General features: G+C 45.3%; 1 protein-coding gene across 1 annotated transcript; it reads right to left on the bottom strand.

Annotated features, from left to right (window-relative positions):
- Positions 1–589: 589 nt before the first annotated feature.
- On the bottom strand, positions 590–9,083 carry LOC118472923 (uncharacterized). Its single transcript, XM_035960900.1, has 4 exons — positions 9,033–9,083; positions 3,006–8,383; positions 1,403–1,453; positions 590–754 (listed from the first exon to the last, which is right to left on the bottom strand). Exon 2 carries the CDS (start codon positions 7,879–7,881, stop codon positions 6,607–6,609), a length of 1,275 nt encoding a protein of 424 aa, XP_035816793.1. The 5' UTR covers positions 7,882–8,383; positions 9,033–9,083; the 3' UTR covers positions 590–754; positions 1,403–1,453; positions 3,006–6,606.
- Between the last annotated feature and the right edge of the window lie 4,296 nt (positions 9,084–13,379).

Here is a 13,379-nt window from a genome sequence, read left to right as displayed (position 1 = left end):
ATTGGTATCAGAGCCGTTCTCTTCAAAGTAAGGGACTAACCGCCCGAAGAGATGGATCCTAAGGGGAAGGGAATTGTGATCAACGACAAGGAGAAAGAATCCTTCGTCAACGAGCCAAGGGATGACAAGTCCAATGACTCGGGCTCGGGCCACAAGCGAAGAGATGGGAAGAAGAAGAAGACAAGACGCATCAAGGAGATCGTCTACTACGACGACAGTGATGAGTCTACATCTTCCCAAAAGGACGACGACCACGACAAACAAAGGAAACCGGTTAATTCTAACTTTTCTTTTGACTACTCTCGTATTCCGCAAAGTTCAAATTCACATTTGCTTTCCATTCCACTCGTGTAACACCCCACTGATCCCACACAATGGATGATACCAAAAAAAAACCTTTCTACAAGACTTATGCAACACATAGAGAAAGAAAGTATTGCAAAATCCGGCAGCACCTCCCTTGAAAGTAGCATAACAAGGGAAGCATATAGTTTATACAGGATATAAAAGAAAAAATAATTGCCATAGTATAATCAAAATGCAACGGTAGAAAAGAACATTCAAGACCAGACAAAAGATAGACATCTCAGCCCACCAAACTAAACAGTTCAACTACCATGAAAGATTAGAATGTAATAATTCCCTAGACTTGACCCTTCCTGTTTAGCATCATTAATAAACAGTTATTCCTTTATTTAAAAGTGTGGTGGCCGTGCTGCTACATCCCTTCTTTCCCAAAGCAAAGATTAGGTGCCTGCATCAGACAATGCAAGAGTGAGATGACACATCTCAGCAAGTAAAAAAAACAAACAACAGTTGGACAATGCAAGCCAACCGTGCATAAGCAACCACATGGTTCCCAACTTCTTCCTTAAATATTAATTTGCAGCAAGTAAGCAAGTAATCAATTACTCAATGCCAAGATGAATTACAAAGTAAAGATCCACCTTATCCACATCACCAAAATAGGTTCCACACTTCATCCATGAATGCACATGGCTACAGATGCAACATGACTTCTGCCTTCATACCTCTAAGGATATGAAGCTGCATCATACCCCTTCTCGGGAAACATATGATGCTCATTGTACCGGTACGGTCGGACCATAAGATCGCGACGAAAACTTCAATGCAATGGATGATGAATGCATTATGCATGTCAACAACATGAGTTCTTCCCAAATAAAATGTGCTAGACATATACTTCCACCCATTTCACATCAATAACCACATGGGTAACATGATCAAACCACACCCTCCACATGTATAATCAATAAAGCATGAATAATTTCAAACGATGGTACCCAATTAGGAATATGGATACGAACACAAATAGCACAAACATAATCAAGTATGAGCCTCTTCAATCAAAAGACGAAATAACCATCACTGTTTTACTTGCCTTTACCGAAGTTCGGGCAAAATCCCTAAGAACGATCCGGAAGTCCACCACCTGTTTTTGACACCCAACTTAGTGCACCAAATTCTCATGAAAAAAAACTCAAAGACCACACCGCACCTACGCGCAATTTTAAACCCCGCCGCGGTAACAATTCTCCCCTCACTAACCAAACTGCAGCAGCGCTGCTTAACAATTCCATAACTTAAAATTTAGGACAGCAGTGATGGTAAACAAAAACTTCAGAGACAACTACATAAAATTCCCCACAAGTTTTGTATACAACCCATGATTGAATTCTAACATCTACTTACCTCTAAACAGTCCTCAAAATAAACCCTGCAATCTGTTTTTTTTATTTGAGCAGCGACATACGCGGATTCAAACAGCGATAACTTTTAAAATATAATTCCGATTTGAGCGCATAAGTACTTGTTGGGAAGATAAGAAAAATCCCTACATGATTCTCATACTGATTAACACTAATTACTCCCGAAACATCCCCAGAAACTGCTAACACTGCTGCTGTTCATCACTCTGAAAAATCTGTTTTCTGGACAGCCACATACCCGGATTCAAACGATGATAACTTTTAATTTATAACTCCAAATTGAGCGCATAAATACTCGTTGGAAAGATAAAACAAAGTGCTACAAGATTCTCATACTGATTAACACTAATTGCTCCCGAAAAATCCCCAGAAACTGCTAACACTGCTGCTGTTCATCACTCTGAAAAATCTGTTTTCTGGACAGCCACATACCCGGATTCAAACGATGATAACTTTTAATTTATAACTCCAAATTGAGCGTATAAATACTCGTTGGAAAGATAAAACAAAGTTCTACAAGATTCCCAAATTGATCCCCATTAAATCTTCACGAAAAAAAACTAAAAACTGCTGGAACTACCGCTGTTCATCCACCACGCAAAATTCTGGACAGCCCCCCCTATCTAATCGCAAACGCAACATCTAATCAATTGAATCACAGCGCAAATGAACAAGGGATGAACACAAAAGAAAAATCACCTTGGGTTCTCCCCTTTTCCTTCCTCCCTTCTTCCTTCCACCAAAACGATTGGAGATTCGCACCAAAAGACGATGATCCGAGCGGCACGGAGTAGCACCTAGGGAGGAGGGGATTGGGGGGGGGGGGCGGCTAGGGTTTTGGTGGCTGCAACAATGGAGGGAGGAGGAGGTGGGCAGGGGGGGCGGCGGCCAAGGGGAAAGGAGGAGTGGGGGGGGGGGGGCGGCTGCACATGGGGGGGGGGGGGGTAGTTAGGAGGATGGCGGCTAGGGTTTGGGAGGCTAATGGGCCAAAACACCAATTGCGGCCCAACTAACCCACGCGACAGCTCCCGACCGCAACGCAAACGTCAAACCAAATAAATTCTACTGCCCTAGTTGCGAATGTTGTTCACAAAAATTCCAAATCCCCAAAACAACAACTGGATGAGGGAAAAAAAACAAAAAGAACAGCTCCCAACTTCTCTTCTTTGCAAACCGGGTATCACATTCTACCCCTCTTAAAAAGAATTCGACCTCGAATTCTGACGCTTCTATCGGAATGACACAAGAAAAGTTTAGCGAATCAACAACACTTACCCACAACGAAAAGTTCCGGGTACTTCTGCCGCATCAACTCCTCAAGTTCCCACGTAGCCTCGCGCTCTGACTGATTAGACCATAAAACCTTGACATACTTAATTGATCTCTTCCTCAACACACGCTCCGAGAATTCCAATATACGCACCGGACGGCACTCCAGAGTTAGATCCTGCTGCACCGCAATTTGTTCCATCTCAATCTGATGGTCCGGGTCCCGCAAGAACTTCCTCAACATAGAGACATGAAAAACCGGGTGTACCCCTGCCATGGAATCCGGCAGCAGCAAGCGATAAGCCAGGCTGCCCACCCGGGCCAAGATAGTGAACGGTCCAATGTATCTTGGGCTGAGCTTCCCAGAGACACCGAACCGAACAACTCCCTTAGTGGGTGATACCCTGAGAAGGACTTGGTCACCCACAGCAAATTCCAGATCCCGCCTCCTCACATCAGCATAACTCTTCTGACGACTCTGAGCTGCCAAAATATTCTGACGAATTTCCCGAACCTTTTCAGAAGTTTGCTGAACCCAATCAGGACCAACCAGGGATCTCTCTCCCAAAGTCTCCCAGCACAGAGGAGAGATACACCGCCTGCCATACAAAGCCTCAAATGGTGCCATCTTGATGCTAGCTTGGTAGCTGTTGTTATACGCAAACTCTGCCAGAGCAAGATGGTCCTCCCAGCTACCCTTCCATGACAGAACACAAGCACGCAACATATCCTCCAAGGTTTGGATTGTTCGCTCTGACTGACCATCCGTCTGAGGGTGAAAAGCGACACTAAGCGAAAGCTTGGTGCCCAATGCACTGTGGAGACTCTCCCAGAATTTGGATACAAATTTGGAGTCTCGATCAGAAACAATAGACTTAGGTACCCCGTGAAGCCTGACTACTTCCTTCATATACAAGGGAACCAAATCTGAAGCTGAATTCGTGGTCTTCATGGGAATAAAATGCGCAGACTTAGTCAAGCGATCCACTACCACCCAAATAGTATCCCTGCCACGAGGGGAACGAGGTAGACCCACCACAAAATCCATGGTGATATGCTCCCATTTCCACTCTGGAATTTCCAATGGCTTCAGCAAACCTGCAGGCCGCTTATGTTCGGCCTTCACGCGCTGACATACTTCACAGGCGGCCACATACTTAGAAATGTCAACCTTCATCCGCTTCCACCAGAAGTTTTGCTTCAAATCTCGGTACATTTTGGTTTCGCCAGGATGGACGGTGTAAGGCGTTTTATGAGCTTCTCGCAGGATATCCAGCTTCACCTCTGATTTCTGAGGCACACAAAGACGACCCCTGAAACGAACCAAGTCATTCTCATCAATGGTGAACTCCCGCGGTTTACCATTACCAACCCTCCTTCGGGCTTCCTGCAAAAGACGATCCTGCTGCTGAGCCGCACGCACTCTCTCCATAAGAGAGGATTGAATAAGCATCTGAGTCTCCTCGCTAGCGGTGCCGACATAACACAAAGCGATCCCCAAACGGTCCAGATCAGCGATCATCGGCAAGGCCACCTTTGGAACCCCGGACCTGCTAAGGGCATCCGCCACCACATTAGCCTTCCCCGGGTGATAATGAATGGACAAATCATAATATTTAATCAATTCTAGCCACCGACGCTGCCTCAAATTCAGCTCCTTCTGAGTAAAAATATACTTGAGACTTTTGTGATCAGTGAAAATGTCACAAGCCTCGCCATAAAGGTAATGCCTCCACGACTTTAGAGCAAAAACCACCGCAACCAATTCCAGATCATGAGTTGGATAATTCCCCTCATGCTTCCTCAACTGCCTTGAGCCATAAGCAATCACCCTGCCTTCCTGCATCAGCACACAGCCAAGACCAATACGCGAAGCATCCGTATAAACTGTGAAACGCTTACCGCTCTCAGGCAAAGCTAGGATAGGGGCGTCCACCAACTTGCTCTTCAATGACTGATAACTGATCTCACAATCGCCGGACCAGACGAAGGGAACACCCTTCCCCAAGAGCCTAGTCAAAGGCTTAGCAATGCTGGAAAAATTTGGTACGAAACGCCGATAATACCCAGCAAGCCCCAAGAAACTTCGGATTTCAGAGACACTAGAAGGTCTCTTCCACTCCACTACAGCCGCAACATTCTTGGGGTCAACCGCAATACCCTGCTGATTAATCACGTGCCCCAGGAAAGCCACTTCAGATAGCCCAAAGGCACACTTCTTCAACTTGCCATAGAATTGATTCTTCCTTAGGGCACCCAGAACGAGACGGAGATGCTGATCATGCTCGGCCTCGGTCTTTGAATAAATCAAAATATCATCTAGGAATACGACCACAAAATCGTCCAAGAATTCATGCAGCATCCTATTCATTGCTTCCATAAACGCAGCAGGGGCATTAGTTAAGCCAAAGGACATGACTATGAACTCATAATGCCCATACCTGGTGCAGAAGGCAGTCTTCTCAATATCCTCCTCACGAATCCTCAATTGATGATACCCAGAGTTCAAATCAATTTTGGAGAACACCTGGGCACCCCTCAACTGCTCAAAGAGGACCTCAATTCGGGGAAGCGGATATTTATTCTTGATTGTCACTTGATTCAAAGCGCGATAATCCACACACAGCCGCTTGCTTTTATCCTTCTTCTCAACAAACAATACTGGGGAAGCCCATGGAGACCTGCTAGGCCTAATGAAGCCCTTAGCCAGCAGATCATCCAATTGCCACTTTAATTCAATCTGCTCCTTTGGAGCCATTCGATACGGGGCCTTATGAATAGGCTGCGTACCCGGGATCAGCTTAATCTCAAAAGCTGCATCGCGCTCCGGAGGAATGCCTGGAAGCTCTGCTGGAAACACGTCAGCAAAGTCACACACCACCCGGATGTCCTGCACCCGCAAGGCAGCCTCGCCCTCCACCACCATAGAGAAAAAGATCCCCGACTTCCTTGACCAGCGATCAGGAAGCAATTGCGCCAACAAGGATAATGTGAACTTCGGAGAACTTCCCAAGAATACCACCTCCTTACCCGACGGCGCCTGCAATAACACTGTCTTCCAGAAGCAGGATATAACCGCGCGATACTGGGATAACCAATCCATACCCAAGATAACATCGAATGCCCCCAAGGAAATCACCACCAGATTAGCCGAAAAAACCTCATCAGCAAGAATGACGGAACACCCCTGACAAACTGAACAGCTACTAATGGAGCCATTAGCAGAACTGACCAAAATTGGGTGACCCAACCTCTGCACCGAAAGACCAGCCCGCGACACAAAATCCTCCGAAACAAACGAATAGCTAGCGCTAGAGTCAAAAAGAGCATGGGCTGCAAATGAATCAACTGAAATCGTACCTGTCACCACGTCTCCTTGCTCCCTGCCATCCGTAGCGGGTAGCACATAAGCTCCAGAAATACCCGCAGAAGAGGAAGCTCCCGGAGTGAAATTAACAGAAGAACCCCACTGAGCCACCGGAGGAGGCTGGCGCGGAGCTCCAAACTGAGACATCACAGGGGTAGACGGCGCAGGAGTAGGCACAACCTGATACTGCGGAAAACCTTGCATCGGCACGAACTGAGAAGTCCCGGGCACATAAAGCTGCTATGGAGGAAGAGGAACTGAAAACTGCTGCTCAGCACTTGACATCATATTGATAGTGCCCTGAGTAGAGGAGGAAGCTATCGGCTCCCATCTGAGCTTCCCATTGGGATTCCTCCTACACACCACATCCTTGTGGTCCTGACTGCAGATAGAACACCTGCCACTCCACTGACACTCTGCACGGCGATGCGCATCTCCACAGCGGAAACACACCAGCCCCAACCTGGGCTTAGGAACGGCCCGAAACCTCTGAGTACTTCCTCCTGAAGTACCTGAGTCAGAAGATTTGCCACGGTAAGGATGGTGGCGCTGATGCTGAGACTTGCCCCTCTTGTGAGCTGGACCTCCAGTGTTGCCCCTCCTCGTGTCCTGGCTACGAGGTTGATCAACACCCGAAGACTTCTGCGACTCCATGGTGTACTGGTGTTGCATCTCCACACCCAGCGCCTGCTCCACTGTGGTACGGAAGTCCACCAACGGAAAGGCCCCCAGAGCATGCCTGATAGAAGGCTTCAGACCCTGACGGAATTGGCTCGCCTTCTCCATCTCATTATAAGCCACATGAGGGACAAAGCGGACCATTTTGTTGAAACCCACCTCATACTCTGTGACAGACTTCTTCTCCTGCTTGTAGGACTGCAAGTCAATCTTCATTTTCTCCAGAAAGGTGACCGGGTAGAATCTCCTTTCGAACTGCCTGATAAAAACATCCCATGATAGGACTCCTGGTGAGGAGGAGTGCGCTGCCTGCACGCCTCTCCACCAAATCTGCGCCTCACCCTTCAGCAGCTGAGTGCCAAAGCGAACCCGATCTTCATAAGCAATCTCGAAGACATTCATCTTATCCTCCACATAAGTCAGCCAATCTGCCGCCCCGACCGGAGTACCACTGCCATCAAAAGAATCCAACTTCATGCCCATCCACTGCATCAGAGAAAGACCACTGACAGGAAGAGGCACCCCGGCCCCGCCACCAGGAACAGCACCCGCAGGGACAGCGCCCCCGGGCACTTCTCCACCTCCAGCTCCCTGAGCAGCACCTGCAGGGGCGACAGGAATGGCTTGCCTCAGAAGGGCCAACTCCTGCTGCATGGCCTGCATCGCGGCTAACATTGCCGCCGGACTCATCGAGTCCCCACTAGGAGCTTGCGGACTACCCCGAGCTCTACGAGGCGGCATAGCTGTATCCACAGGGATGAGAATAATAAGTATATGAGATAAGCATAGCATCTCTCTAGATAATGTCAAAACTAGCATAGAGAATAACATAATCATATCAATAGCAAGACCGAAAACCCATCCTACATGTGCAGTGTGTCAATTTATTACTACTCCACTTGCTAGGACCTACAGCCTATGCCTTTGATACCAACTGTAACACCCCACTGATCCCACACAATGGATGATACCAAAAAAAACCTTTCTACAAGACTTATGCAACACATAGAGAAAGAAAGTATTGCAAAATCCGGCAGCACCTCCCTTGAAAGTAGCATAACAAGGGAAGCATATAGTTTATACAGGATATAAAAGAAAAAATAATTGCCATAGTATAATCAAAATGCAACGGTAGAAAAGAACATTCAAGACCAGACAAAAGATAGACATCTCAGCCCACCAAACTAAATAGTTCAACTACCATGAAAGATTAGAATGTAATAATTCCCTAGACTTGACCCTTCCTGTTTAGCATCATTAATAAACAGTTATTCCTTTATTTAAAAGTGTGGTGGCCGTGCTGCTACATCCCTTCTTTCCCAAAGCAAAGATCAGGTGCCTGCATCAGACAATGCAAGAGTGAGATGACACATCTCAGCAAGTAAAAAAAAACAAACAACAGTTGGACAATGCAAGCCAACCGTGCATAAGCAACCACATGGTTCCCAACTTCTTCCTTAAATATTAATTTGCAGCAAGTAAGCAAGTAATCAATTACTCAATGCCAAGATGAATTACAAAGTAAAGATCCACCTTATCCACATCACCAAAATAGGTTCCACACTTCACCCATGAATGCACATGGCTACAGATGCAACATGACTTCTGCCTTCATACCTCTAAGGATATGAAGCTGCATCATACCCCTTCTCGGGAAACATATGATGCTCATTGTACCGGTACGGTCGGACCATAAGATCGCGACGAAAACTTCAATGCAATGGATGATGAATGCATTATGCATGTCAACAACATGAGTTCTTCCCAAATAAAATGTGCTAGACATATACTTCCACCCATTTCACATCAATAACCACATGGGTAACATGATCAAACCACACCCTCCACATGTATAATCAATAAAGCATGAATAATTTCAAACGATGGTACCCAATTAGGAATATGGATACGAACACAAATAGCACAAACATAATCAAGTATGAGCCTCTTCAATCAAAAGACGAAATAACCATCACTGTTTTACTTGCCTTTACCGAAGTTCGGGCAAAATCCCTAAGAACGATCCGGAAGTCCACCACCTGTTTTTGACACCCAACTTAGTGCACAAAATTCTCATGAAAAAAAACTCAAAGACCACACCGCACCTACGCGCAATTTTAAACCCCGCCGCGGTAACAATTCTCCCCTCACTAACCAAACTGCAGCAGCGCTGCTTAACAATTCCATAACTTAAAATTTAGGACAGCAGTGATGGTAAACAAAAACTTCAGAGACAACTACATAAAATTCCCCACAAGTTTTGTATACAACCCATGATTGAATTCTAACATCTACTTACCTCTAAACAGTCCTCAAAATAAACCCTGCAATCTGTTTTTTTTATTTGAGCAGCGACATACGCGGATTCAAACAGCGATAACTTTTAAAATATAATTCCGATTTGAGCGCATAAGTACTTGTTGGGAAGATAAGAAAAAGCCCTACATGATTCTCATACTGATTAACACTAATTACTCCCGAAACATCCCCAGAAACTGCTAACACTGCTGCTGTTTATCACTCTGAAAAATCTGTTTTCTGGACAGCCACATACCCGGATTCAAACGATGATAACTTTTAATTTATAACTCCAAATTGAGCGCATAAATACTCGTTGGAAAGATAAAACAAAGTGCTACAAGATTCTCATACTGATTAACACTAATTGCTCCCGAAAAATCCCCAGAAACTGCTAACACTGCTGCTGTTCATCACTCTGAAAAATCTGTTTTCTGGACAGCCACATACCCGGATTCAAACGATGATAACTTTTAATTTATAACTCCAAATTGAGCGTATAAATACTCGTTGGAAAGATAAAACAAAGTTCTACAAGATTCCCAAATTGATCCCCATTAAATCTTCACGAAAAAAAACTAAAAACTGCTGGAACTACCGCTGTTCATCCACCACGCAAAATTCTGGACAGCCCCCCCTACCTAATCGCAAACGCAACATCTAATCAATTGAATCACAGCGCAAATGAACAAGGGATGAACACAAAAGAAAAATCACCTTGGGTTCTCCCCTTTTCCTTCCTCCCTTCTTCCTTCCACCAAAACGATTGGAGATTCGCACCAAAAGACGATGATCCGAGCGGCACGGAGTAGCACCTAGGGAGGAGGGGATTGGGGGGGGGGCGGCTAGGGTTTTGGTGGCTGCAACAATGGAGGGAGGAGGAGGTGGGCAGGGGGGGCGGCGGCCAAGGGGAAAGGAGGAGTGGGGGGGGGGGGGGCGGCTGCACATGGGGGGGGGGGGGGGTAGTTAGGAGGATGGCGGCTAGGGTTTGGGAGGCTAATGGGCCAAAACACCAATTGCGGCCCAACTAACCCACGCGACAGCTCCCGACCGCAACGCAAACGTCAAACCAAATAAATTCTACTGCCCTAGTTGCGAATGTTGTTCACAAAAATTCCAAATCCCCAAAACAACAACTGGATGAGGGAAAAAAAACAAAAAGAACAGCTCCCAACTTCTCTTCTTTGCAAACCGGGTATCACAACTCGGCAAGCCCCCACACTTTGATGGGGAGGACTACGGATTTTGGAGCCACAAAATGCGTAGTCACCTATTCTCTCTCCATCCTAGCATATGGGAGATTGTAGATAGTGGAATGCACTTTAATAGTTCGGATAGTCCCATATTCATTAATGAGCAAATCCATAAGAATGCACAAGCTACTACTGTTCTCTTAGCATCTTTGTGCAGGGAAGAGTACAATAAGGTGAGCGGCTTGGACAATGCCAAGCAGATATGGGACACCCTCAAGATCTCTCACGAGGGGAACGACATCACCATGCTCACCAAGATGGAGTTGGTGGAGGGCGAGCTTGGACGATTCGCCATGATAAGGGGAGAAGAGCCAACTCAAACTTACAACCGGCTCAAGACCCTTGTCAACAAGATAAGGAGCTATGGAAGCACGCGATGGACGGACCACGACGTCGTCCGCCTAATGCTAAGGTCCTTTACTGTTCTTGATCCTCATTTGGTGAATAATATTCGTGAGAATCCCAGGTACACCAAAATGTCGCCCGAAGAAATTCTTGGAAAATTTGTAAGCGGGCAGATGATGATCAAGGAGGCAAGGTACGTCGATGACGCGTTGAACGGTCCAATCCACGAGCCTCAACCCATTGCTCTCAAGGCATCGAGGAGCAAGGAGGCACTACCAAGCAAGGTGGCGCAAATTGAGGCGGCCGGGCTTAATGATGAAGAAATGGCTCTCATCATTAAGCGCTTCAAGACGGTGCTAAAGGGTCGCAATGGACAGCCGAGCAAGACTAAGACCAAGGGAAAGCGATCATGCTTCAAATGCGGTAAGCTTGGTCATTTTATTGCTAACTGTCCTGATAATGAAAGTGACCAGGAAAAGGGGAACAAAAGGGAGAAGAAGAAGCACTACAAGAAGGCAAAGGGCGAAGCGCATCTAGGCAAGGAATGGGACTCGGATTGCTCCTCTTCCGACTCCGACAATGAAGGACTCGCCGCCACCGCCTTCAACAAATCAACCCTCTTCCCCAACGAGCGCCACACATGCCTTATGGCAAGGGAGAAGAAGGTATGTACTCGCAACTCTACCTATGCTTCTTCAAGTGAGGACGAATCTAGTGATGAGGATGAAGTAGATTATTCATGTTTGTTCAAGGGCTTAGATAGATCTAAGATAGACAAAATTAATGAATTAATTGATGCCTTGAATGAAAAGAATATACTTTTAGAAAAGCAAGAGGATTTGTTGTATGAAGAGCATGATAAATTTGTTGAGGCACAAAAATCCTATGCTTTAGAAGTTAAAAGAAATGAAATGCTCTCTTTTGAACTATCTACTTGTCATGAAACCATTTCTACTTTGAAAGGTGTCAACAATGATTTAAATGCTAAATTAGAAGTAGCAAATAAATCCAATTCTTGTGTAGAACATGTTGAAATTTGTACTAGGTGTAAAGATTTTGACATTGATGCTTGTAGTGAACACCTAGTTTCAATTTCCAAGCTTAATGATGAACTGGCTAGTCTTAATGCTCAACTTAAGACTAGCAAAAGTGATTTTGATAAGCTAAAATTTGCAAGGGATGCCTACACAATTGGTAGACACCCCTCAATTAAGGATGGACTTGGCTTCAAGAGGGAAGCCAAGAACTTAACAAGCCATAAGGCTCCCATTCCCGCCAAGGAGAAAGGGAAGGCCCCTATGGCTACTAGTGCTAAAAGGAACCATGCATTTTTGTATCATGATAGAAGACAAACTAGAAATGTAAGTCATGATGCTTTTGATTCATATGTTTATGATTCTCATGCCATGTTTGCTCCTAGTTCCTCTTATGTGTATGATAGAAATGTTACTAGGAGAAATGTTGTTCCTAAAAGAAATGCTATTCATCATGTGCCTAGAAGGAATGTTATTCATGCTCCTAGGAAAATAGCAAATGAACCTTCTACAATTTATTGTGCTTTGAATGCTTCATTTGCAATTTGTAGAAAGGATAGAAAAGTAATTGCTAGGAAGTTAGGGGCAAAATGCAAAGGTGATAAAACTTGCATTTGGGTCCCTAAGGAAATTGTGACTAACCTTGTAGGACCCAACAAGAGTTGGGTACCTAAGTCCCAAGCCTAAATTTGCCTTGCAGGTTTATGCATCCGGGAGTTCAAGCTGGATTATCGATAGCGGATGCACAAACCATATGACGGGGGAGAAGAAGATGTTCACCTCCTACGTCAAGAATAAGGATTCCCAAGATTCAATCATATTCGGTGATGGGAATCAAGGCAAGGTAAAAGGGTTAGGTAAAATTGCAATTTCTAATGAGCACTCTATCTCTAATGTGTTTTTAGTAGAGTCACTAGGATATAATTTACTATCTGTTAGTCAATTGTGCAATATGGGATATAACTGTCTGTTTACAAATGTAGATGTGTCTGTCTTTAGAAGAAGTGATGGTTCACTAGCTTTTAAGGGTGTATTAGACGGCAAACTTTATTTAGTTGATTTTGCAAAAGAAGAGGCCGGTCTAGATGCATGCTTAATGGCTAAGACTAGCATGGGCTGGCTATGGCATCGCCGCTTAGCACATGTAGGGATGAAGAACCTTCACAAGCTTCTAAAGGGAGAACACGTGATAGGTCTAACTAATGTTCAATTCGAAAAAGATAGACCTTGTGCAGCTTGTCAAGCAGGGAAACAGGTGGGAGGCTCTCATCACACCAAAAATGTGATGACGACATCAAGACCCTTGGAGATGCTGCATATGGACCTTTTTGGACCCGTCGCCTATCTGAGCATAGGAGGAAGTAAGTATGGTTTAGTTATTGTTGATGACTTTTCCCGCTTCACT

The sequence above is a fragment of the Zea mays genome, chromosome 7, assembly GCF_902167145.1.
Source record: "Zea mays cultivar B73 chromosome 7, Zm-B73-REFERENCE-NAM-5.0, whole genome shotgun sequence".
Classification (NCBI taxonomy): domain Eukaryota; kingdom Viridiplantae; phylum Streptophyta; class Magnoliopsida; order Poales; family Poaceae; genus Zea; species Zea mays.
Note: the sequence above shows the minus strand (reverse complement) of the source record. Positions and strands in the feature narration are given on the sequence as shown.